This window comes from Branchiostoma belcheri, unplaced genomic scaffold, assembly GCF_001625305.1.
Source record: "Branchiostoma belcheri isolate BF01 breed outbred unplaced genomic scaffold, Haploidv18h27 scaffold26, whole genome shotgun sequence".
Taxonomy (NCBI): Eukaryota; Metazoa; Chordata; class Leptocardii; order Amphioxiformes; family Branchiostomatidae; genus Branchiostoma; species Branchiostoma belcheri.
The window spans coordinates 2788712-2813472 of NW_017803865.1; the positions used below are offsets into that span (position 1 = coordinate 2788712).

At 43.6% G+C, this 24761-nt stretch overlaps 1 protein-coding gene across 1 annotated transcript in view; it reads left to right on the plus strand.

Annotated features, from left to right (window-relative positions):
- Positions 1 to 24761, plus strand: part of LOC109471813 (titin-like) — a 309005-nt gene that overhangs the window by 74850 nt on the left and 209394 nt on the right. Inside the window, 35 exon segments of the mRNA XM_019771168.1 lie at positions 139 to 361; positions 991 to 1118; positions 1553 to 1717; positions 2098 to 2242; positions 2657 to 2837; positions 3182 to 3303; positions 5720 to 5871; positions 6316 to 6469; positions 6857 to 7138; positions 7458 to 7585; positions 7897 to 8068; positions 8634 to 8761; positions 9299 to 9479; positions 9883 to 10001; positions 10340 to 10495; positions 10851 to 11163; positions 11563 to 11999; positions 12359 to 12651; positions 13111 to 13255; positions 13975 to 14145; positions 14609 to 14753; positions 15357 to 15544; positions 15911 to 16115; positions 16533 to 16748; positions 17128 to 17254; positions 17691 to 17842; positions 18290 to 18589; positions 19068 to 19237; positions 19560 to 19695; positions 20213 to 20319; positions 20596 to 20769; positions 21244 to 21438; positions 22074 to 22345; positions 22690 to 22852; positions 23351 to 23522. Coding sequence (XP_019626727.1) covers positions 139 to 361; positions 991 to 1118; positions 1553 to 1717; positions 2098 to 2242; positions 2657 to 2837; positions 3182 to 3303; positions 5720 to 5871; positions 6316 to 6469; positions 6857 to 7138; positions 7458 to 7585; positions 7897 to 8068; positions 8634 to 8761; positions 9299 to 9479; positions 9883 to 10001; positions 10340 to 10495; positions 10851 to 11163; positions 11563 to 11999; positions 12359 to 12651; positions 13111 to 13255; positions 13975 to 14145; positions 14609 to 14753; positions 15357 to 15544; positions 15911 to 16115; positions 16533 to 16748; positions 17128 to 17254; positions 17691 to 17842; positions 18290 to 18589; positions 19068 to 19237; positions 19560 to 19695; positions 20213 to 20319; positions 20596 to 20769; positions 21244 to 21438; positions 22074 to 22345; positions 22690 to 22852; positions 23351 to 23522 — 6517 coding nt within the window.

Sequence of the window (24761 nt, forward strand, 5' to 3'; positions counted from 1 at the left end):
CTAATTTGCCATCATTATCATCATAATTGTTATTTTTTCTGGGAAAAGTTATGATACAATCCACAAGTACATGTTGGCAATGCCTGAAGAGTGACTTCGATATCTTTTAACAAATTCCCATTTGTATTTCCACCCTAGGCGAAGAACGAGGCAGGCAACATCAGTGAGCCGTCCAACCTGGCCGGCCCTGTGCTGACCAAGGATGACCTCCAGCCTCCCACCATCACTCTGGACGCCAAGATCAAGGACAACAAGATCCAAGTTCACGCCGGGGACAAGCTGGTCATCTCAGGCTTCGCTGGCGGCAAACCCACGCCCACCATGATCTTCACTAAGGGAAGACTGGTGCTACGCAGCCAAGGTGAGGCTTCAGCACTTCAACACTGTTTTGTAGGGCTTACAGAAATGTTACTTTGTAGATAGGATAACATGTACTGTAGATGTGTATGATGTACTGTAGATGTTTTACAATGAGCCTTTAGAAAAGCCTGCGGACAGGCTAACATGTAGATGTGTATGATGTACTGTAGATGTTTTACGATGAGCCTTTAGAAAAGCCTGCGGACAGGCTAACATGTACTGTAGATGTGTATGATGAAGATAGAGCCTTCAGAAAAGCCTGCAAGAGGCTAACATATCTTCAGATCCTGTTTTCTAGAGCTTTTGATAATCATGATTTTATTCATTTGCAAACTTGCACCCAAGGCTAGTTGCAAGGTAGCCCACAGTATTGGAAATGGGTAGAAAATGTCTGGTCTATAGATCTATCTTATTCTGATGTTTCTCTGTACATTTATTGAGGTGTCTAACTTCTTTATTTGAGGCAGTTGCTACTGAATTTTCCTTCACTTTTAATGACAACTGATAATCTTGTAGTAATGTTTCATACCATAACAGAAAATGTGGATAATGTCCACAGAATATTCAACATTCTACCATGTATTTCGTTGCCTTGTGAGTTGATGAAACATTTACGATGTTCCTCCCCAGGCCGTGTGTCTATTGACCAGAAGGGCAAGGCGTTTGCCCTGTGTGTGGGAGACTCGTCCCGTGCTGATGCCGGAGAGTACACCATCACAGCTGAGAACAACAGCGGCTCCGTCACCGTCACTGTCAAGGTGAGTTTAATTTTCCAACCATATGTTTCATTTTTAGGAAGCTTTGTAGGAAGCTTACTTGTTTATTTTAATATCCATGTTTGGAGAGTTTGGTACATACAACCAAAAATTGATGTTTAAGTGACAATCGAGGTAACTTAACATTCATCATTTACTGTGTGCTACTGCAACCTCATTCGTTTTTGTTATGGTGGTTGTATTAAAGCTGTACAGTTGATATGTTTCACTGAATATGTACTTCTCTGTTCAAGGTATCTTATTAGCCCATATTGGCTGGGCAAAGACACTTTAATAAAACTACATTAATTTTCTTCATTCATTCACTCCAAGGTGCTGGTGATGGGTAAGCCGGGACCCCCCATGGGTCTGCAGGTTCTGGAGACTTGTCATCCATCCATCCATCCATTCATTCCTTCCTTCTCTCCCCTGTTTAGGTGCTGGTGATGGGTAAGCCGGGGCCCCCCATGGGTCTGCAGGTTCTGGAGACCACGCCCGAGACTTGCACCGTTTCCTGGCAACAGCCAGAGGACGATGGAGGAGCAGGTATCACTAACTACGTCATCGAGAAGATGGACCTCAAGACTAAGAACTGGAAGAAGGTACACCAATGCTTTTTGAATTTCTTAATTTCAGGTTTACCCATGGAAATAATACAAAGTAACATCACAAATAAACCAGACACATAATTCATATGCAAGAAAAGGGTAATCTGACTTTTGTTGAACACTATAATGTGTGTTGCATTGTCTGTCAATGAAGAAATTGCATGATTTTTTGCGTCTGGCATAAAATTTTTCTGGTGAGGTGGACAAACAATAAGGTTATACTACAGCCTCTTGGAAATTTGAGAAGGATTGTACATTTATGCTATACAACATTTGGCCAACAGTTCGTAGAATTACAAGGAATAAACAGAGACTATACATCTGTCTCATCTTGATTCATTCATTCATTCTTGATTTCTTTCTTAATCTTCCAGGTTTCTGGAGCTGTGAGGAAGACCACCTTCAAGATCCCGAAGCTGATTCCGTTTAACGAGTACCAGTTCCGGGTCAGCGCACAGAACATGTTCGGGGTGGGCGATCCGGCCACAACCGGAAATGTGCTCGCCAGACATCCATTTGGTATGTCAACCTATAGACTTCTTTTTACTATGGTCATCTTTTCTGACGGTTAAATATAAGTTTATATCAAAGGGCTGGCAATGAACTTGAAGATTCTTTTTGTAGGAATGTACATTCAACTAGATGTAGTAGTATTGTTACAGTAATGAAATTGAAGCATTATCAAACTTGAAGATTTTATACCCAATTCAGGGCCAACAGTAGTCAGTATATCACCATAAAGAAGACTTGACTTTTCACTAAGTCTTAAAACTCAAAAATGTTTGATTTCATCTTGCACTTAGATCACTGTCATGTCCCTGCTGTTTTTCGGGTGTCCCTAGATGCCTAAAAAAAATTGTGGCAGACAATAGAAATAAACAAATTACATAGACATAACGTGGTGCTTAACTGTTTGATCTCCTTTCTCCGCAGACACCCCTGGCCCGCCTGTCCATGTACAGGTGCGTGAGATCACCAGGGAGAGCCTGAAGCTGCTCTGGTCTCCGCCCGAGAACGACGGCGGCTCCGAGATCGTCGGCTTCCTGGTGGAGAGGAAGGAGAAGACCAGCGTGCGCTGGGAGAGGCTCAACAAGGAGCCCATCCCAGAGACTAGGTTTGTGTTCATGTTTATGTTTATGTTTATTAGGAACTCCATTAATAAAACTAGAAAGATAACATTTGCAAAGCAAAAGTATAATGTTTACCTTTGCATATGATCTGCTCTCAGACTGTTAATTCTCACTCGAACACAGTCATATATATGGTGACAGGAGTCTAGATCCCTTCGCTATGAAATTGCAACATGATGTAACCCAACACCAGTTACCATGGTGACAGATGTCTGGTCCAGGTCATTGACCTTATTTGTTTGGAGAAGAAGAAGAAACAGAGCAAAAACAATATGTTTTCCTTCAGTAAACATTAATAATTACAATACATATATATACAACACTGCAGGTTCCGTGTGGAGGATCTGGAGGAGGGTCTGGAGTATGAGTTCAGGATCAGTGCCGTGAACGCTGCCGGAGTCGGGAAGCCCAGCGCTCCCACACTGCCTATCACCGCTCAGGATCCTGTCGGTAAGTCTTGCCTTTCAGTTTGTCTACAGTGTACAGTTTGTCTTTCAGTTTATAAAAACATAGCAGTATGTAGTCAGAATGTTTTGAAATAATGTTTCCTAGTACAGTGGCAGCCAGTTAATTGCAAAACGCTTATAAGAAAAAGTCTGCTAATTGAAAAGAATTGTGAAAACCCAAACCGTTTCCCATTGACACCATTGTTTATCACGCCCCTTATTTGAAAAGCCAATGCCGGCTATTTGAAAAAAAAATTGTCAAGTTGCAACACATTTTCAACCAAAAACATGCCAAACAAATCACCAAAATCGGCGGAAAATTTCTTATATCAAGACATCAAGCCGCCAAAAGGGACGAAGTTGTCTGTTTTGAACCACAAAGGAGGCCGAAATTTACGTTGATCGAGCGGTCGGGCGCACATCGGCACTACGTAATGAGAAGCGCGAGCCGGTTCATAGCCGCCAAATGCGGCATGCTTTTGTGTTCTTTTAGCCTGTTTATTCCAAGAACGTTTAATTTCTCATACAACTCATTTTTTAATCATCAAAACCATGTCTCTACTTGTGTACTGCGCCATTATTTTGAGTTTATTTCGACTGCGACACGGCGCTATCGCCGCTTCAACACGCCAAATGTGTCGCGAAAAAACACCGCATGGGATGATGGGATACTGCTACCCACGCCGCGTCCGCCATCTTTGTTTACTTCCCTGAACGCTAATGCGAGAGATCCCCGTCAACTATCGCAAATTTCCATGTAACCTACGGACATCGTGAGCTAAAAAGTCATTAACATTGAAATGAACAGTTTATTGTTGCATTCGTTACGATAATTTTCGTGTGCTAGCCGGAGTTTCTGAAAATTAAGCGATCGAAGCGATCCTTTGTGAATTGTGCTATCGACTGCTTTCATGACGATCGTCTGCATAATCTGTACGCTACTTGATTGAAGTTTTCCGTTAATCAAACTTTATTTTTTGCTACTTTCGTGATGTAAAAGTACGTACAGGCTGATGATTGTGCATGTATTCGTTGCTTGTTTTGTACGTAGCAAACGTAGCATAATTTGTTTATTCGTTCGAGTAGAGCCTGCCGATAGCACATGATGTCTAACGTATCGCGGCGTTCTTCCAGTCTTGGAAAAAACGAAAAAATACATGTGTACGTCAACGAAAAAATTAAAGCAAATTTACCGATCTCAATAAAGTTCACTGTTTTTAATGCGTAAATGTGACTCATGTTTGTATTCTTTGTGTCGTTATGTGTTCGATGCCCTNATACAACTCATTTTTAATCATCAAAACCATGTCTCTACTTGTGTACTGCGCCATTATTTTGAGTTTATTTCGACTGCGACACGGCGCTATCGCCGCTTCAACACGCCAAATGTGCCGCGAAAAAACACCGCATGGGATGATGGGATACTGCTACCCACGCCGCGTCCGCCATCTTTGTTTACTTCCCTGAACGCTAATGCGAGAGATCCCCGTCAACTATCGCAAATTTCCATGTAACCTACGGACATCGTGAGCTAAAAAGTCATTAACATTGAAATGAACAGTTTATTGTTGCATTCGTTACGATAATTTTCGTGTGCTAGCCGGAGTTTCTGAAAATTAAGCGATCGAAGCGATCCTTTGTGAATTGTGCTATCGACTGCTTTCATGACGATCGTCTGCATTTTTGCTGTACGCTACTTGATTGAAGTTTTCCGTTAATCAAACTTTATTTTTTGCTACTTTCGTGATGTAAAAGTACGTACAGGCTGATGATTGTGCATGTATTCGTTGCTTGTTTTGTACGTAGCAAACGTAGCATAATTTGTTTATTCGTTCGAGTAGAGCCTGCCGATAGCACATGATGTCTAACGTATCGCGGCGTTCTTCCAGTCTTGGAAAAAACGAAAAAAATACGTGTGTACGTCAACGAAAAAAATTAAAAGCAAATTTACCGATCTCAATAAAGTTCACTGTTTTTAATGCGTAAATGTGACTCGTGTTTGTATTCTTTGTGTCGTTATGTGTTCGATGCCCTGTCCACCCCCCACCCCCATAGTTTCAATGAAGGCCGAGAGTTTGAGCCTCAGAGTCTCTTAATCGGAAAGGCCGGGTATTTGAAAAAAATGTGCTGACAAATTGGCTTTTCAAATAAGCGGCTTCTACTGTAGCACCATTTTAATTTTACTACTAAGTTTTCTTCTGTCTTTAATGATACAACTTTGAAAAATGCAAGGCAGTTTTTGACTACAGCTGGTCATATGTCCTTGTAGTGTCATGTCAAGGACCAGTTCAGGTTAGGTGCAAGTTAGACATGAGAAATACCCTCATAGCTCCTGGACCAATCTTACCTGCACTAGCCTGCATATGCAGATGGTGTTTTGAATCCTGTTGTAATACTTTCATTGCCAATTGCTCTTCCAGACAAGCCCGGCCCGCCCGGCCCACCTGAGGTTGAAGACACCACAAGGAGCTCCATTTCTCTCACATGGACCAAACCCACCAGCGACGGGAGGAGCAAGATCATCGGCTACGTCCTGGAGATGCAGCCGGTTGGCACAGAGGAGTGGACCAAGGTACAGTGTTAACTTTGAACTTTATTAAACAACACTGCAGACTAAACTGCTGGAATTGTATTGTAGTTTACAGAATGTTAGAAATACCCATCTTCAGTCTGCATTTTGCAGAGATATTGCTGAAGAAAGATGAAACAGTTTTCCATACTGAAAAATAAGGCTAGGGGTTTAATGGTGTCAGCATGATATTCTTTAGATCTGTGTTTTTGTTTACTGCTAAGTCTCGTAAATTTGCATGTATTTTTCAAATTGCATGTACCAGGTAAATGTTTGCCAACATGCAAGTTTGTATATGCCATAGGTCCAGACTTGTACAGTGTATTTTTTATATCAAAGACTTTCTGAATTGCATTGTGACATTCTGCCATGTTGTATGTCTAGGTGCAGAAAGTATTTCTGAATTGCAGAAGAAAATGTTGACATTCTGCAATGTTGTATTTCCAGGTTCACACCACCTCCACCATCAAGCTCCTGTCCTATGTTGTTGATGAACTGACAGAGAACAAGGAGTACGTGTTCCGTGTCAGCGCCGTGAACGCTGTTGGCGTGAGTGAACCCTCGGCCTCCACAGCACCTACTGCTGCCAGGGAGAGGCAAGGTAAGCAGATGTTGTTATACATTTTCTATCATTTCTAGCTGTGAACACAGTGAAAATTTCTCACTTAAGGTAAGGAGCTTTAGTTATGGGACAGGCATGCTTTTCCTATAGTTTATAACTGTGCTTTTTCCTATCATGCTAATCTGTGGAAACAATGGTGATATCGTTCGTGAGTTCTCAAGACCTTCCAAACTCTTTGCTATGTACAGAAAACTTGCTTTGTACAAAATATTCATGGCTTTTATATTGAAATCTTCTTCACCTAAAACAATTTTAAAAAGCAAGGATCAGCCTCTCTTCTTTTCAAACTGAGCCACTCTTGTCTAAAGTATGGCTTCTTTCATAATGCAGATATTTCTAACAAACCTCTCCGTCTCCCCCATACAGAACCTCCGGAGGTTGAGGTAGACGCCAGCATGAAGCGTAGCCTGACGGTCCGCGCCGGTAACCCGATCCGGTTCTACGTGGGGGTCAAGGGTCGCCCCGCCCCCACCTGCACGTGGGAGAAGGAGGACGTTGACCTGAAGACTCGCGCTAACATCGAGACGACCGAGTACTCCACGACCATGACCATCGCTACGGCCAACAGGGACGACGCTGGGAAGTACGAACTGACTGTCGAGAACCCGCACGGGAAGAAGACTGTCGGGACTTACGTCAAGGTTTACGGTACGTGCCACATGTATTTATTTGCATATATTTTTCTCATTTGCATATTTGGGAAAATACCATGCTACCACTTGGAACAATGAGCAGTTCCATTTTTTCATAATGATTGCGTATCAAAATTACTTGAACCAAGACAAAAAATTATGCTTTTAAGTCAATGACACTCAAAACATGTTTCATTTTCTTGCGTTTCTTGCCTCTGTCTGATGCAACAACATTACTGTTTAATATCTATTTTCAGTAAAATACTTATATTTAGCACATCCACCTTAAAGACATTTCTCCAGAATCTGACAAGACATTTTTTTGTTCCCCCCAGACACCCCCGGCCCCCCTGAGGAGGTTGTAGTGAAAGGTGCCACCAGCAAGACTGCCGTCATCGACTGGGACCCACCCAGCAAGGACGGCGGCAAGCCTGTCATTGGGTACATCCTCGAGAAGAAGGAGGTACGTTGTCCGTGGTAACCACTGTAGACAAATATACGTTGTCATGGCAGCAATCACAGTAAAAAATATTTTGTCATCTCAACCACAGTAAACAATAAGTTTAGCCAGGGATTAGAAAAGAGGAAAAACATATAAAATTACTGACAACACAACTCCAGAAGTGTAAATTTTTAATCTGAAATGTGTTAAAAAAATAAGTTTTATTTTCACCATCTCCAGTCAAAATTGGAGGTGTGAATGTACAATTATAATGTCTGTATATAGAGCTCACCTGTTGTCCTCAGACTCACCTGTCTTGACCCTCCCCACAGGTGAGCCGTCGTACCTGGGACACGATTGACTCAGACATCGTGAAGACGTGCTACAGGGTGACTGACCTGGTGGAGGGGAACCAGTACTTCTTCCGCGTTCTCGCCGTGAACGACTTTGGAATCGGCGATCCGGGAGAGACCGAGGCCCCCACACTGGCTATCGACCCTGCTGGTGAGAGGATAAACATTGCTTTCTGTTTTATACACATGGCAAATAAATGTCTGCATGATACACAGTGTACAGTGTGGCTCAAAGGCCTTTTTCTTCTAGCTGTTTGCCTTTATGACTTACTTATTTGTTCAGAAACAAGTGCTTTAGTCCTGATCTTGGGTTTGCATGACTGCTTTCATTACTGTTCTTAGTGAATGGTTATGACAATGAAAAGGAGTAGAAATAGTCCTGTACTAAGTGTAGTAGCCATAGAAATTGGTGCAGATTTTGCTAGGCTTCTAGTAGAACAAAACATGACAAAAATATGATTTTTGTGCCAAATCTATTTGCTTTATTTCTGAAGACACAATTATGAAAAAGGATTGAAAAAGTCCTGTATAAAGTGTAGAAGCAATAGAATCTGTGTGGGTTTTGCTAGGCTTCTGTTCGAAAAATAGATGACAGAAATAGATTTTTTTGTGCCAAATCTGTTTTTGCTTTATTTGCAAAAAATACTATTATGACAACATGTTGCTAGACTTTTGTTAGGCACAAAGAAGAAATCTGTTTTCTCTGTTCCCCTCAGACCAACCTGAGCCGCCGAGGAACTTCCATGTGACAGAGATCACGCCCAACAGCGTGTCTCTGGCCTGGAAGAAGCCCGACTACGACGGCGGTGCTCCCATCACCAGCTACGTGGTGGAGATGCTACAGGTACTTAACCGTCTTCCTGCTGTTATCTTCATAAACAATGCAAATTTTGTGCTAGAGAGCTACCCTAGCAGACTGAAGGTTAATGGCCCTGTCCTTAGTGCTGAAACCATTGCTGTTATTAACCCTCTCCCTGCTGCCTAACCTAGTAAGCAATACAAATTGGGTGTCGAACGGTTATCTTAGCAGTCTGAATATTTAATGCCGGAATAATGGCCCTGTCCCTAGTGCTGAAACTATAGTGACACTGATGAAAAGTAGTGGATGCTACCTGAAACATCTGACCGTTTCCAAAATCATATCCAGTTGATTGAGTAACTGTCTTTTGGCATATCTTATTACCTGGATGTATAACCTTTACCAACATAAAAATTCAAACTAATTTATACTGTCTATTGGATAAATTACAACTGTAACTGGATAACTCATGGAAGCATTGGAGTTTAAATTGTCTGAATATTGTTTGCCTGGATGTCTAACCTTCATCATTTTATTCATCCATTCCTTCATGCAATCATTCATTCCTTCCTACATCCACAGTTTGTGAGTGAAGAGGAGGAGGGTGAGTGGAGGAAGTGCACGCAGATCAACGCGCTGCGCTACACCGTCGCCGACCTCCTGAAGGGCGAGAAGTACCGCTTCCGCGTCTCCGCGCAGAACTACGGCGCCGTCAGCAAACCTGCCGAGCTGCTGCAGCCCGTGGTCGCCAAGGAACAGATATGTACGTTTCCATGGAGATGGATTTGTCTTTTTAGAATCCTCCTGAAGTATACAAGTGGAAGGGAGGGCAAAACAGGTGTATTAACACCTGTATGAAGCAACAAAATGATGTTATATTCATTCACAAAACTTAGCACTTTAAACCTTAAGTTTAGTAGAATGACTTCATTTTTTACTCTTTGCTCCATTCTTTTGGTACTCCCACCAGCCGTGGAACATAAAACATTAAGTTTTGTAAAATCATGTTGTTGCCTTCTAATACTTTGAATTAATAGATAGAGAGAATTGGCAGCTGTATACATGTTTGTACATTGTGCCCAGTATACTTATTTATCCTCTTCATCCCTCAGTATACAACAACAGTGTACATGTACTAGGAGTTAAACCATTCCATTTTCTTGTAGTCCCACCAGCCTTCGACCTGCAGGGCATCACCTCCGACACCATCATGGTGAAGGAAGGATCAGACTTTGTGCTGAAGATCCCCTACTCTGGACAGCCTGTACCCACCGTCACATGGAAGGTTGGTTTTAATGTCGGACTGTGTTATTACTGGGTAATTACCGTGTAAATCATGTGTTTTTATAGAATAACACAATTCAAATTTGTTCTGTTATAAATTTTAAAGAGAGGTGCTTCCTGATCTGTTGATGTCGCCAAAAAAATCTGTCAATTTTCATGAAAATACTTAGAGAAAACTCTAGATTGGAACATTTTTGAACAGGTGCTAGGATTTTGGGCAGAGGGGGAGCACCCTTGTTTCATTGCTTGAGGAGAGCCCAGAGACATAATTTAGCCAATGGCTACAATTGCTTGTTTGTTTTTGTATTAAATAAACTGTTTGATTTGCTTTGCTTGCAGCGTGGGCTGGGAGTCATGCAGCAGACAGCCCGCATCTTCACCAAGACAACTCGCGAGCTGACCCAACTGTTCATCAAGCGTGCCTTGAAGGCAGACAGTGGACAGTTCTCTGTCAACCTGGCTAACGCCGCAGGCAGCCAGCAGGCCGACTTCCAGGTACCATGATTTACCTTGTCTTCATGGTAGCAACATTTCACAGTCTGAGGAAATAGGACATGTTCGAGGTGGCAGCAATTACAGGGAGGGGGACGATAGACAAATATTTGATAATGGTAATGATAAGTTCACAGTACAGAAGTGACTGAACTTGAAACAAAAACAAAACTTTTTTTACTTGTAGAAAACAAGCCATTGAAGCCACTCACAATTTTCTGCATTTGATAACCATGAAAACAAACAATAATGTAACAATATCTCTCTTATATTTTTCAAAGCATCATAGCAAAACTTTTACAGCCACCCATTTCTTGTATAAGTGAAATTCTGACATTATATCATCCCAACTCTTCAGATCAATGTCCTTGGCAAGCCGCTGCCACCAGAAGGGCCAGTGGAGTTCGAGGACGTGAGCGCCGAGAGCGTCACGATGAACTGGAAACCACCAACGGACGACGGCGGAAGTGAGGTCACCAACTACGTGATCGAGAAGTCTGACAACCGCGGCATCGCATGGGTCTACGTCAGCTCCGGCGTGAAGAGGACGACTATGAGGGTGACAAAGCTGACGAAGGGCAAGATTTACGCCTTCCGCATCAGCGCCGAGAACCGCTTCGGTGTCGGGAAGCCCATCGAGTCTCCCTACATCACAGCTAAGGATCCTTATGGTGATCACTGATAACTTTACTACTTTATTACAAATTCTTCTCAAGGGGTAATTACAGATTCAAGGGGTAATTACAGATAACAGGAAAATGACGAACAAAGAATGAAGCATATGACTAGCCTAGTGTAAAACCTGGCTCTAAGTTGTAACTTTTGGGGAGACATCGGAAGACAAAAGATCCCACTTTTTCTGTTCTTTTTTCTATTACATGTATGTGTGTTTTTTTTTGGGGGGGGGGCCAAGACAAGAGTGTGTAGATGTATTGTGATGTGATGGCATTTGTTGGCTCCTTTGTTGCAACATATTAGCAACACCTTGTTCATTTGAGAATACTAGTTTAATCTAGTAAGTGAATTAGTCGGCTTCTCCTTACTAATATGTGTGCCCTGTCCCTCCCCAGACATCCCCGGACCTCCCGGAGTCCCGGAGACCCACGACGTGACCCGTGAGCAGATGTGCCTGACCTGGCCCGAGCCGGCCGACAACGGCGGCAGCCCCGTCACCGGCTACGTCATCGAGCGGAAGGAGATGTTCTCCAACCGCTGGGTCAAACTCAACCGCGCTCCCGTCCGCAAGAACGAGTTCACGTCCACACAGCTCACAGAGGGGAAGGAGTACGAGTTCCGCGTGTGTGCGGTGAACGCGGCGGGCGTGGGACCTCCCAGCGAGCCGTCGCGCCCGAGGAAGGCGGTGGATCCGGTCGGGATCCCGCGGAACGTGGAGATTCTGGAGATCACACGATCGTCGGTGACGCTGTCCTGGGCACGCCCGACGCACGACGGAGGCAGCAAGCTGGTGTCGTACATCATCGAACGCAGACTGGCCAAGGAGGAGAAGGTACAGTCATAACTTCCATTCATGTTTTCATATATACAAGAAAAAGATCTTCTTTATGTCTTGACTGGAATGTTAGGAAATCAAGGGCAGAGGTCTTTTTCTGCATGTATCCACTTGATACTAGGCAAAATGTTCCTACTGTTGCAGTAATAGCTAAGTATGGGCTTGGATGAGTTTGTATTTGTGAAAGCCACTGCCTCAAAATCCACTCCTCCTTATCCTCCATAGCTCTTGGTAGTTGATCTGTGGTGCAGCTTGCATCTTTGCACAGTTATGGATGGTCTTTCTACCCTTGCACCACCATGCTTTGGTTTCAATCAGAGAAGAAATTTTAAACAACGTGCTAATTTTTCCTACAGTGGACACAGCACATCCACTCAGACCTGGGTAACCTGACCTACGCAGTGAAGGGGCTGAAGCAAGGCGAGAAGTACGTGTTCCGCGTCTGCGCCAAGAACGCCGCCGGCACCGTGAGCGACCCCAGCCACGCCGTCGGACCAATCATCTGCAAGGACGACCTGGCCCCGCCCAAGATCCTGCTGGACACCAGGCTGAAGGAGAAGGTGACCGTTGCTGCCGGCAGTGCCATCACTCTGGCCGCTATGGTCAGTGGAAAACCTCAGCCGGAGATCTCATGGTCCAAGGGAACTAGGTACAGACTGTACACAAATTAATATACTCTGTATGGCTTACACAGACACAGGGTGTGGACCATACACTCTGCATGTAAAGCTAAGACAGTATGATTTTGTATGCCTCACACAGACAAAGTATGGACCATAGTAAAATTTACACTCTACAGCTTCCTGTGACAAGCTATATTAGAGACAACAGTACATTAGACTTATACACTTATTTTCATATACATGATAATAATACAACTATATTATCATGCATTGTCTCTAATGGATGCTGTACATCTGTTGCGAGCCCTGGAGGTGCTCAAGAGTATCTTAATAAACTGTACATATTAGAAAACAGCTACTCAAAGCAACCCAATAGATAAGGATAGATTTTGAAAAGTGAGTGTCTTGAGAAACTTTTTTTTTTCATATCTCATTACCTGCCTGTCTAACCTTCATCTATGTAAACTAAACTAACTTTTTCGCAGGACCCTTGTTGGAACCAACCGTATGAAGATAGACTCTACGGCCCGCTCCACCCAGCTGGCTATCAAGGACTGTTGCCGTGCCGACAGCGGGAAGTACACACTTACCGCTATCAACGGCAGCGGCAGTGCTAACATCAGCATTCAGGTAAGAAACAACTGAATTACAATCATGTAGTTCATCAGTACATCAGAGAAGTAGTACAGCTACTGCAGTAGTACATCAACGGCAGCCGCAGTGCAAACATCAGCATTTAGGTACGGAGGAATCATCTTTAATTAATTTGTTGTACAACAATTGCATCAGTGACAATGTAGATGTATACTATTATTAGCAAGTTACAGATAATTCTAGTTTTATCAAATAAAAAACTGGATATTATTCTACATGCTACATTAGTCTACATTACTTTGTTGAAAGCTATAAGCTACTTAACAACAGTCTTAAATTTTTTTTACAGTCACTTTACATTTGTCAAATGCTTCGAATATTGCAGTTTGTTTTCTTGCATAGTGTTAATATACATGTATGCAATAGCCTAGGTGGTTAGATAATGTAATCTGTATATGATAGAAGTACATTCAATATGAAAGTATCGCTGCTTGTGTGAGGTGCGGTTATACATTTGACTTATTACATGTGATTACTTGATGATGATTGGTTTATTAAGAACACATAATCCGACATTGGCAAGCAATTGACGAAATCGGTGTCAGACTTACATCAATATGAAAATCCATCAAGGGAATAAAAACTTATTTTACAACAATTAAAAGAGCAGCGTGTATGAAAACAGGCCTTAGTGTATAGTTAATATAAAATATGTATAAAAACTTGAATTTAACGCTTGTCCATCATTATCCCAGGTGACAGTTCTGGACCGCCCCGGCCCGCCCACCGGCCCGATCCAGGTCGGCGAGGTTACCCCAGAGACTGCCGTGATCTCGTGGGCCCCGCCCGCCGACGATGGCGGCGCGGAGATCACCAACTACGTCGTGCAGAGGAGCGACGTCAAGCAGCCAGATGTCTGGATCAAGGTGAGCTTATATACATGTGGCAATGAAAGGGTCTTAATATCTTTTCTAATCAGTTCAATAACATCTTGAATTTGTATATTGAATCTTGAACCAGTTAAGTCTTGATGAGGTTTTAAAGAGTCATGCAATAACAAAAATATGAATGATCGGTTACATTTGTCTAGTTGTAAGCTTTGTTTAGAGCTATCTAGTGATGATGCCCTTATTGATGTTTATTTGTTTATTTCTGATTGCACTAAAAAAAACAAGTCAGATTGTTTTAGGGAAAATGAGTTTTTGAACACCTAAGTCCTTGGTTGACAGCTCTGGTACTTGTTTCTTTTTCTTTTCTGAGGTATAAAAAATCTTGCAAAAACTATGCATACGTTTGGGCAAATGTGAATGTTCTTACTAGAAGTACATCGTACACATGAACAGGTATTGCCCAGGTATTTGACTAAACTATGCCCCCCCCCCACTTTAGGTGAGCGCTGCCGTGCGTAAGACGACTCACAAGATCACCAAGCTGAACCTGGGCACCACCTACTGCTTCCGCGTCCGGGCACAGAACATGAACGGCATCGGAGACGCACTCGCTTCTGAACACATCGAGGCCAGATATCCATTCGGTACATTTCTCTTTTGTCCTCATCTACTTTTACTCAAGTTATCTATCAACAATGAACACATCTTTGATGTCTGTATATATTGATAGGTCTGACTTATTTTGGAGTCATTGTTGTTCACCTGTAGTGATGTAATCTGCTTTGTACAGACACAAAGGGCAAGTATCAGAAGATTTTACAAGAATGAACCTCTCTCTTGTATTTTTTGCAATACTTCTATGCAAGCAGTAGACATAATTGTAGGTACAAAATATGATGTAGATTTTAATATCTTAATTGAATTTACCATAATTGAATACCATGGACAAAAACGGTTGAAATAGATAACCTCAACAGCTCTGTGTCCTGTACTTTTCATATGTTGGTCAATGAACAAAAAATGATCTTCCCCCCTCCCCATACACCCCATACACACCTAGTGCCACTTACCCTTCTGTAATGTGTGGTTTTTGCAATGTAAGAAATATTCTGCATAATAACCATCCCGCCCTTTTCCCCAGACACCCCTAGCGCACTTTTTCATGTATTCTTACATATCTTCTCATTCTCCCCAGACACCCCTAGCGCACCTTTTCATGTATTCTTACATCTTCTCATTCTCCCCAGACACCCCCAGTGCCCCAGGTCAGCCCCAGGTGAAGGATCTGACAGCTGAGAACTGCAGGATCACCTGGACTCAGCCCGAGACGGACGGAGGCTCCGAGATCACCGGATACATCGTGGAGAAGAAGGAGAAGAACAGCATCCGCTGGGAGCGCATCAACCGAGACCTGGTGCAGGAGATGGAGTACATGGTACGTTTGTTTGTTTGTTTGCCTGTTTGTATTGCATAACTGGAAAACCATCTTTAGGCACAACACAACTTTGTTGTACAGTAAGTACAAGCTGCTTAAGACTGGAAATATCTGAAATCTTTTTGTGTGGTTGGATTCAAACCCAGAACCTTCAGATTCTGTGGCTCTCCTCAAACAGAGAACCTGAACTCTTATGTCTCCTTCAAAAAGATGTCCCTATCTGAAGCTGGGTACTGGGTCAGGTGGGGAAATTGGTGTAAAGTTCTTTTTTCCAAGAGCACAACATTGGGGCTGCTGGATTTGAACCCAGAACCTTTAGATTCAGAGGCAACAACCCTAACCAGAAACCCACCTTGTCATTTTCAGGTACTGGACCTGGAGGAGGGTCTGGAGTACTCGTTCCGTGTGTGTGCTGTGAACATGGCCGGCCGAGGCAAGGCCAGCCCACAGACCATGCCGACAGTGGCACAGGATCCTCTGGGCAAGCCTGGCAGCCCGGTCAACGCTGAGGTGGTCGACACCACCAGGACTTCTGCTGAACTCAAGTGGGAACCTCCCATCAAGGATGGAGGTAGGAACATCCAACAAGAACTTGTCTTAAAAAGTTTCAACTGTCAAAGAACTATTTTGTAAAATCTTACAGCCTTATCATAATGATAATTTTGACAGAAAAGACACTGTGTATTGTTTTCTTCTGGTAGGAAGAACCAACAAAAACTTGTCCTAAAAGTGTCAGCTATCCAAAAACTATTTTGTAGAATAAAAGCCTCACAGCCTTTGAATAATAATTCGAACAGGAGAAAGTGTGGATTGTTTTCTTGGACAATCTTAGTTGCCTAGACGGGTCTGTTGCTTTGAAAGGAACATCATTACTATGATAGTAAAAAGCTCTACTGCACTGTAAGTAAAGACATAAGTTGTTTCCTCACTTCCCAGTCTGCATGAATATGTCTGTCTTACACAGTTTCTTTCCCCTTGTGTCTAACAGGTTCTAAGATCCTAGGCTACATTGTGGAGGCGCGTAAGGAGGGTACGGAGGAGTGGCTGAAGGCCCACGCCACGTCCCTGCACCGTACCACCGAGTACGTCGTGCCTGATCTTGTCCCCGGCGGCTTTTACAAGTTCCGTGTCAGCGCCGTGAACCAAGTCGGCGTCGGCGAACCAGCAGAGATCCCGGGCGTGACCGAGGCTAAGGACATACTGGGTAAGGAGTGGTCTCTTTAAAAGATTCTCTCACTCACTACCTGGTTGAGTGTCTGTTGTTCCCCGACTTTCGAGCATCAGACGTGCATGCACAGCAATACTGAGGCTTGATGGCAGCCTGCCACTTGCCTCTATCCTATGGGTTGACTTTATATAGGTTAAGGTGGTGGAGGTCCTCCCTCTCCTTAAAAGATTCAAGATGTATTTATTGAACATTGCAGTGGGAGCACTAGATTATTGTAGAAGTAAAGAACCAACAACATTTTCTTTGTGCAATTTGTTAAATTTTGACAAGGCTTTGGTCTTGATAGAAGTAAGAGTAGTAGAAGTAAGAATGGTAGTAGTAGGAACCTAAAACAATTTTATTTTTCTTGACACAGAAATTGCTGAGCTGGACCCGTCCGTGGCGAAGCACCGTGTGACGGTTCGCGCCGGCACTCCGCTCCGTATCTACGTGCCTATCAAGGGCAAACCCACACCAACTTGCACATGGGCACACGAGGAGAGGTATGGCAGATTTTAGCTTTCAGACTATGAAACTAACTTCATGAAATTTTGCCTTGTGCATCATGACAATGTTGGGATTTTTTCATAAGGGTCAGTGGGGAGTATGATCTTTTAGCTTTGAAACAACTGTGTGGCCCAAGGTCCACAGAATTGGACATGGGCTATACCCTATACTCCCCAGATGCATGGGGAAAAAGGTCTTTTTTTTAGTTCGCTAGAATCATTCTTAAGTCAAGCACACTGCAACCAAAGGAAAAATGATATTCTACTGACATACTAGAATGTTTTGCTTTTACATGATAATGATTATGTTCAATATTTTTCATCAATATAAGAATCAGTAGGGAGAATGATACATGTATTTGGGAGAACATTCAGTATTGTCCAGCCTTGAATATGATGAACATGAACCCTGACCCCTGCCCTCCACCCCCAGTGACCTGGAGAACCGTGCTCAGATTGAGACGAGCGAGGTCGCGACCCAGCTGCTGATCATGCCTGCTGACCTGCGTGACGCCGGACTGTTCCACTTGACTGTGGAGAACTCCAGCGGCAAGGCCGAGGCAGACATCAACGTTAGGGTGCTCTGTAAGTGGACCTGTAACATTACTGTACTTCTTCTACTCTAAAACTTGTTAATTGTACAATGTAAGTAAAGACTGTTCCACCTGACTGTGGAGAACTCCAGCGGCAAGGCTGAGGCAGACATCAACGTCAGGGTGCTCTGTAAGTGGACCTGATGTTTTTAAAGTGTAGGGGATGTAAAAGTGCTCCTTTTAGGATACAGGGGTTTTCTTTTACACAACCAGTATTGTCTCTTATCTTGCTTACATTGTTTTCTCGCCATGTGTACAGGAAGACTGTAGATCTAGAACTTACTGGTTCCCAGTGAAGTCCTATGAAAGTTTTCAAATATTGAAGTATTGAGGTTTAAAGTTCTGCATTTAGATGGAACTAGGAAGTATCCCTTGCATTTGTGTAGTTTCATCACATTTGTATGAAGTTTATCCTAATTGCAACTATTCTTGCCTACAGCCCAACCTGGCCCACCAGAGAATGTGGAGATTAAGAGTTTCGGCCGTGAGAGCGCCGTGATTGACTGGGACCCTCCCAGCAAGGACGGCGGCAAGCCTGTCACCAACTACATCCTGGAGAAGAAGGAGATCAGCAGGAAGACGTGGACAGTCATCGACGCCAACATCGTCAAGACCTGCTACACGGCGCTGAACCTGGTGGAGGGGAACCAGTACTTCTTCCGGGTGTTCGCCGAGAACGACTTCGGAATCGGCGAACCCGGGGAGACGGTCGCCCCCATGACTGCCATGGACCCAATTGGTCAGTAAAGTTGTTCATTTTGTTTGAATGTTTGTTTATTACCTTTACCTTTACCTAGTCCCATCCTCATGTCTGAGGGTCGGGGACTGTTTATTAGATCCTCCACAAATACACAAGTGGAATGGAGTCTTACAGCTCCTGTAATATTGATTTTGTAGATTGCCGTCAATTCCCTTCCTTAGACCATGCAAAAGTTCTAAGGTGACAAAGCCTAAAGTCTTACTGAATATTTTTCTTGAATGCTCCTTACATTGGCTCTCCTGAAAACAAGCTGACCACTTCTTTAATTAGTGTTAAATATGAGCATGTTAAAGATCCCACCACACTTACATGTATAGGGGTCCTTCCCAGTTTGAGTAGTTCAGATCTTACAGTCTGGTGTCATCTTGAAAAGGTGATAGTCCCATTATGTCAATCTCTCCACAAATCTGGTAAATCTTAAATAAATAATAATAAAACAATGTTCCTTGCTTTGCAGACCAACCCGACCCACCCAAGCGTGTGAAGCTGACAGAAGTGACGTCCCACACCGTGTCTCTGGCCTGGGAGAAGCCCGACTACGACGGCGGCTCCCGAGTCACCAGCTACATCGTGGAGATGCTTCCTGAAGACAGGACTGAGGAGGAGGGATGGATCAAGTGCAGCCAGGTCAGGAAATATCTCTCTTTCTCTGTCTCTCTGTCTCTCTGTCTGTCTCTCTCTGTCTCTGTCTGTCTCTCTCTCTCTCTCTGTCTCTCTCTGTCTCTCTCTCTCTCTGTCTCTCCCTCTGTCTCTCTATCTGTCTCTCTCTCTCTTTGTCTCTCTCTGTCTCTCCCTCTGTCTCTCCCTCTGTCTCTCTCTCTGTCTCCCTCTTTCTCTCTCCCTCTCTCTCTCCCACTTTCCTCTCTCTCCCACTTTCCTCTCTCTCCCTCCCTCTCTCTCTTTCTTGCATCCTTTAACATATTTCTAACTTATGTCTACCTCCCTCCAGTTGAACACACTGCGCTACACTGTGACAGAGCTTGAGAGGAACGCTGTGTACCGGTTCAGGGTGTCTGCCCAGAACGCCGGCGCCGTCAGCGAGCCCAGAGAGCTGCCAGATCCCGTTGTCTGCAAAGAACCAGAGAGTAAGTGCCGTTTTCACATTCCAAGTATCTGTATCGGTATAGCCGGTATAACCGCCCTTCCGCGTAACACAACAGCTTCTGTATCTGTATAGCCGGTATAACCGCCTTTTGGCGTAACACACCAGCTTAGCACACAAGTATAATTGTATAATTTTCACCGGTATGTGGAGTGTATATCATTAAAATAAGAAGATTATTACATTTTCTCCAGGAAGAAACTCATTCTTTTGTGATGGGTATACTGCAAACTCTCTAATTGGAATACCATTTTCAATATCTTTTTGGTTGGAAGGTAGTTTCATAGCAGAATTTCTTAACATGCCAGAAAATTGGCATAATTTTGTATCACTAAGTCATAGAAAAGATGGCTGAATGTCACATTGTTTTTTTTCTCAGTGGAAGCAAATTTTCATTGAAAAATTTCTTACCATGTGTGGAAATATGTTGATATTGTATGAATAAGTCATAGGAAGCATGTCTTGATATTAATATTATGCTCCTTTTTTTCCTCTCCCAGTTCCTCCATCCATGGACCTGAGTGCTCTCCAGTCGCAGGACTTTGTCCTGAAGGAGAGTTCCGACTTCGCGCTGAAGATCCCGTACGCCGGCCTGCCCAAGCCTAAGGTTTGTTTGTTTGTTTTATTTCACCTGAGGGTGCTTTTTTAATGTGCCCTTGGGGGTAGGTAGGTAGGGGGGGAAAACCCCATACAAAAGCCATGTACATGAGCTCAACTTAGTCCAAATTACAGCAAACGTTAAGTTATATTGTATAATGCAAATTACTAATTCCTACAAAACCAAAAACCAACATACATGATACATAAAATCATACTTCCAAAATAAATACAGAACATAATAGAATGAAATCAGGATTGAATTTGCATATCAATGATTGTCTAGGTAACCTGGCTGAGAGGCCTCGGCCCGCTGAAGGACAGTGGCAGGATATTCACCAAGACCCTACAGGACAACACGACGCTGTTTATCAAACGTGTGACCAAGGCTGACACCGGCTCCTTCACTCTGAACCTGGAGAATCTGGCAGGCAGTCAGAGTGCTGAGTTCAAGATGAAGGTGAGACATTCGGGGACAGGTTTCCACCAATTTGAGCTTTTAAGTTGTACATAAGAAGTCTACAATTCAGCTGTAAGGCTGCCAAGACTTTTAACTTGTCTATGTTTAATGTAAGTACATGAAAAGTATCAGGAACACTAGACACAAACATCTTCTACCATCAGAACAAAAAACAAACAGAGGCATGATTAATTTCCTTTGTGATTCGTCATTTCAATGACAGTATTATTTGCACATGTAGAGCATTGTTATTTTTTTCCTCGTAGTTAACAAATAATTGACCACACCATATCCTAGTATGTGCCAGTTATCTTTGAGTAATTTGTATTGTGTATGGTGATTATTTCAATATTTGTATAGAGAATGCAATTCAGTCAGTAACTTTGTGGCACTTTCAGTGGGTGTTCGTAATGATGAAATAAGCCATAATCATTCATTTATTCACTCACTCATTCCTTCCTTCCTTCCTCCCAGGTTGTTGGCAAGCCGACAGCTCCCCAGATGCCAATCGAGTTTGATGATGTCCAGCCGGACAGCGTCACGCTGAGCTGGAAACCGCCAGACAGCGACGGGGGCAGCGAGGTCACCAACTACATCATCGAGAAGTCCGACAACCGTGGTGCCACCTGGGTCTACGTCAGCTCTGGTGTCAAGAGGACCATATGCAAGGTGAGACTTCTGTGCAACTCAAACTTCGCTCATCAGCATGAAAGTTCATCTGAGTTGGTAAATTTGGGTCAGATAGCTGAGGAAGACTGAGTGATTCAGTCAAAAATTTCTGGTGAGTCAAATTTTGAGTTGGAGAACAGTTTAAGTTTTTCATAAACTTCGCTCATGTTTCAAGGCAACCCTTATGTCTTAGCAATTTGTTATTATGATTTTCTTCTGCCTTTCCATGAAATGAAAGTATGATGAATCAGCTTATTCTTTTCAAACAGTTTGAAAGAAGTAATGGTTACATTACACAAGAAAACTGTTACTCATTGACAAGCAACTGGACAGATTTTGAAAACTGTCAGATGTTTCAAGCAGCATCCACTACTTTTTGTCAGTGACTACAGAATCTGTATTTATCCCAAAATGGTTACATTACATTGGAACATGTATGAACATGTATCCTATTATCTCCAGGTTGGAAAGCTTGTCCGTAACAAGGAGTACAGCTTCCGTATCTCTGCCGAGAACCGATTCGGTGTCGGCCCTCCCATCTACTCCACCTCCGTGCTGGCCAAGGAGCCGTGCAACTTTTATAATTATTGTGCAACAAACGTTAACATGTCTATCTGTACCTCATTTTTCCCTAGGTTGGAAAGCTTGTCCGTAACAAGGAGTACAGCTTCCGTATCTCTGCCGAGAACCGCTTCGGTGTCGGCCCTCCCATCTACTCCACCTCCGTGCTGGCCAAGGAGCCGTACGACCCGCCAGACGCGCCGACAGGACTGGAGACGTTTGACGTGACGAAGGAGCAGATCTGTCTCCGCTGGCAGGCGCCGGCGAACGACGGAGGCTCCATGATCCTCGGCTACCTGGTGGAGAGGTCGGAGAGGGGAAGTCAGCGCTGGACTAAGCTCAACAGGTGGGGATTGAGTTCCATTATTAGCAATATTTAGTGATTAATTGGCATTTAATCTACAGTTCTTGTTACAGTGGTAAAAACAGCAAAAGAGCAGACTGAGCTCAGTGCATCATGGTAGCATAATGCACTAACTTGATAAGTTGTCCATTTTCTCCGAGAATGACGGTGCTCCTTTATGATTATTATCATAAATTAGCATGAAAGCAACAAATTTTGTAATTCAATATTTTGCATTAAATTTCTATTTTGTTAATTTCTATTTGACCATACACAAAAGTCACTGTCCTTTTTGTTGAGCCAATAAAGCTTTGTGTCATCAACATTGCATCATTTCCCCTCCCCAGAGCTCCGGTGCGTAAGACGGACTTCCGTTGCTCCCACCTGATGGCTGACCACGAGTACGAGTTCCGTGTCTGCGCCGTGAACGCTGCCGGGCCCGGACCGTTCTCCGAGGAGTCGCCCTACGCCAAGACGGTGGACCCCGTGGGACCACCACAGAACGTACAGGTATGCAAAGGAACAGATTTCCACTTTCTATGCATAAAAAGCTTGTAATTCAGTAACCTAGTCTGTTATGTCACGTGATGAGAAACAGAAAACATTTCTGAAGTCATTTTCCATTGAAATTGAACATTTTCCCATCATATCTTGAAAGTTCTTCTGTATCGGAATAAGTCATTATGAAACCAGTTTGAATCGTAATTTCTGTTGGAAATAGCCAAATTTTTAACTGTATAACAGTAGCAACTCCAGTCTTTGTCAAGGAAAGAGCAATCGACAGCTTCTGTGACATCACATTATGCAAATGATGCATGTGACCCAGTGAGCTGTGGATCATAGGTTGCAGAAAGTTTGTGGCACCCCCCGTCTTTGTTGGATGGTTACATGTCTGACTGTCTTGTACATCTTTAACCCGCAACCTTATGTCCTGCAAGGGGATTAAGGGGATAAGTAACTAAGTATAGCAAAAAAAAGTCTGACAATCTTGTCCATCTGTATCCGCAGGTTGTAGACATTACCCGTTCGTCGGTGACCCTGGAGTGGCGCCGTCCCGCGTTTGACGGGGGCCACCGCATCATCGGGTACCAGGTGTTCCGGCGCGAGGTCAGCGTCCAGGAGCCCAAGTGGGTGGAGTGTCACCACGGCCTGCTGCAGAAACTAGAGGAAACTGTCAAGGGTATGTTTCTGTGTATTCAGTATCTGTATCAGTACTGCATCTGTTTTAGTATAGCCAGTATGACCGCCCTTTAGCGTAATACACCAGCTTCACAGGTGGCTACATTACACTGAACGACTTGTTATCTGATGACAATGCCCCTACTGTACTTGGTGACGGCGAGTTCCACTCTGCGATAGTTTCAGGAAAACACAAGTTTTTGAACACCTCAATCCTTGATTGATAACTCTGGTACTTGAAGGCATGGCTTCTTTTCTGGGCTGGTATCAGATACTACAGTACAGATCGCGGGATAAGCATCATCGGGATTCGGGATTTTGCGGGATATCCCGCGGGAGTTTGCGGGATATCACGCGGGAGACTGCGGGATATCCCGCGGGAGTTTGCGGGATATCACGCGGGAGATTGCGGGATATCCCGCGGTATTCTTTCGGGAGGCCTGTCGTGTCCCGCGTACCGCGTAGCGAAAAAACTTGGTGCGAGACCCCGAAGTCTACCGCGGCTCGGAACGGCGATGGCGGCGTACCAAATGTTTATTTTTACGTCCTGCCGGGCGATCTGTGCTGGGCCGATGGAGTCTGACGCCAGTCAACTTTGCTACAATTTTGCTACAATTTTAATGGTGTTGAAGCATAAGAATGTACGAAAATAATGTGTATAAGGTATTTCTCACGCGGTCATAGTTATTATAAAACTGCTACTTTTTTTCAAAGCTATTGTTCAGCGCAAACTTTAAGAAACTACCGTGAATGAATACAATGTAACGTGTAGTAATCCCTCCGTCTCCGGTAAATTCGGCAAGATTGTTACCAAGAAATAAAATTATGAGGCGTACCGGCAGTAGTTTGTGGTTGTTGTGTTTCATAATCTTGTAGCTGTTGTCTTCTCATAGGTAGCTTGCGTCAAGAGGTCTCCGTATTAGTATTAAGAATTGCGACAATTAAAAGTCTGCCCATCAAAATCCCGGGGCGTGCGTCTCCCCCCTCCCCAAAAACTCTTGCATCAACAACGACCATGTCCATAATTAATTTCGATAGATTACTATCACCCTGAAAGCAAGGAGCAAGTACTTCCACACGGCTGGCAAAGTTTCTTTCGGTAGGAAAACATTCTACTTCTGTCAGCTGCGGGGTCAGCCAACTAGATGAAAACGGAGTCGATAGCGCACGTCCAAGACACGGGAGAACCCGAAAAATAAATAAACACGGGAGAACCCGAACTAAACGTGTTTATGATAAA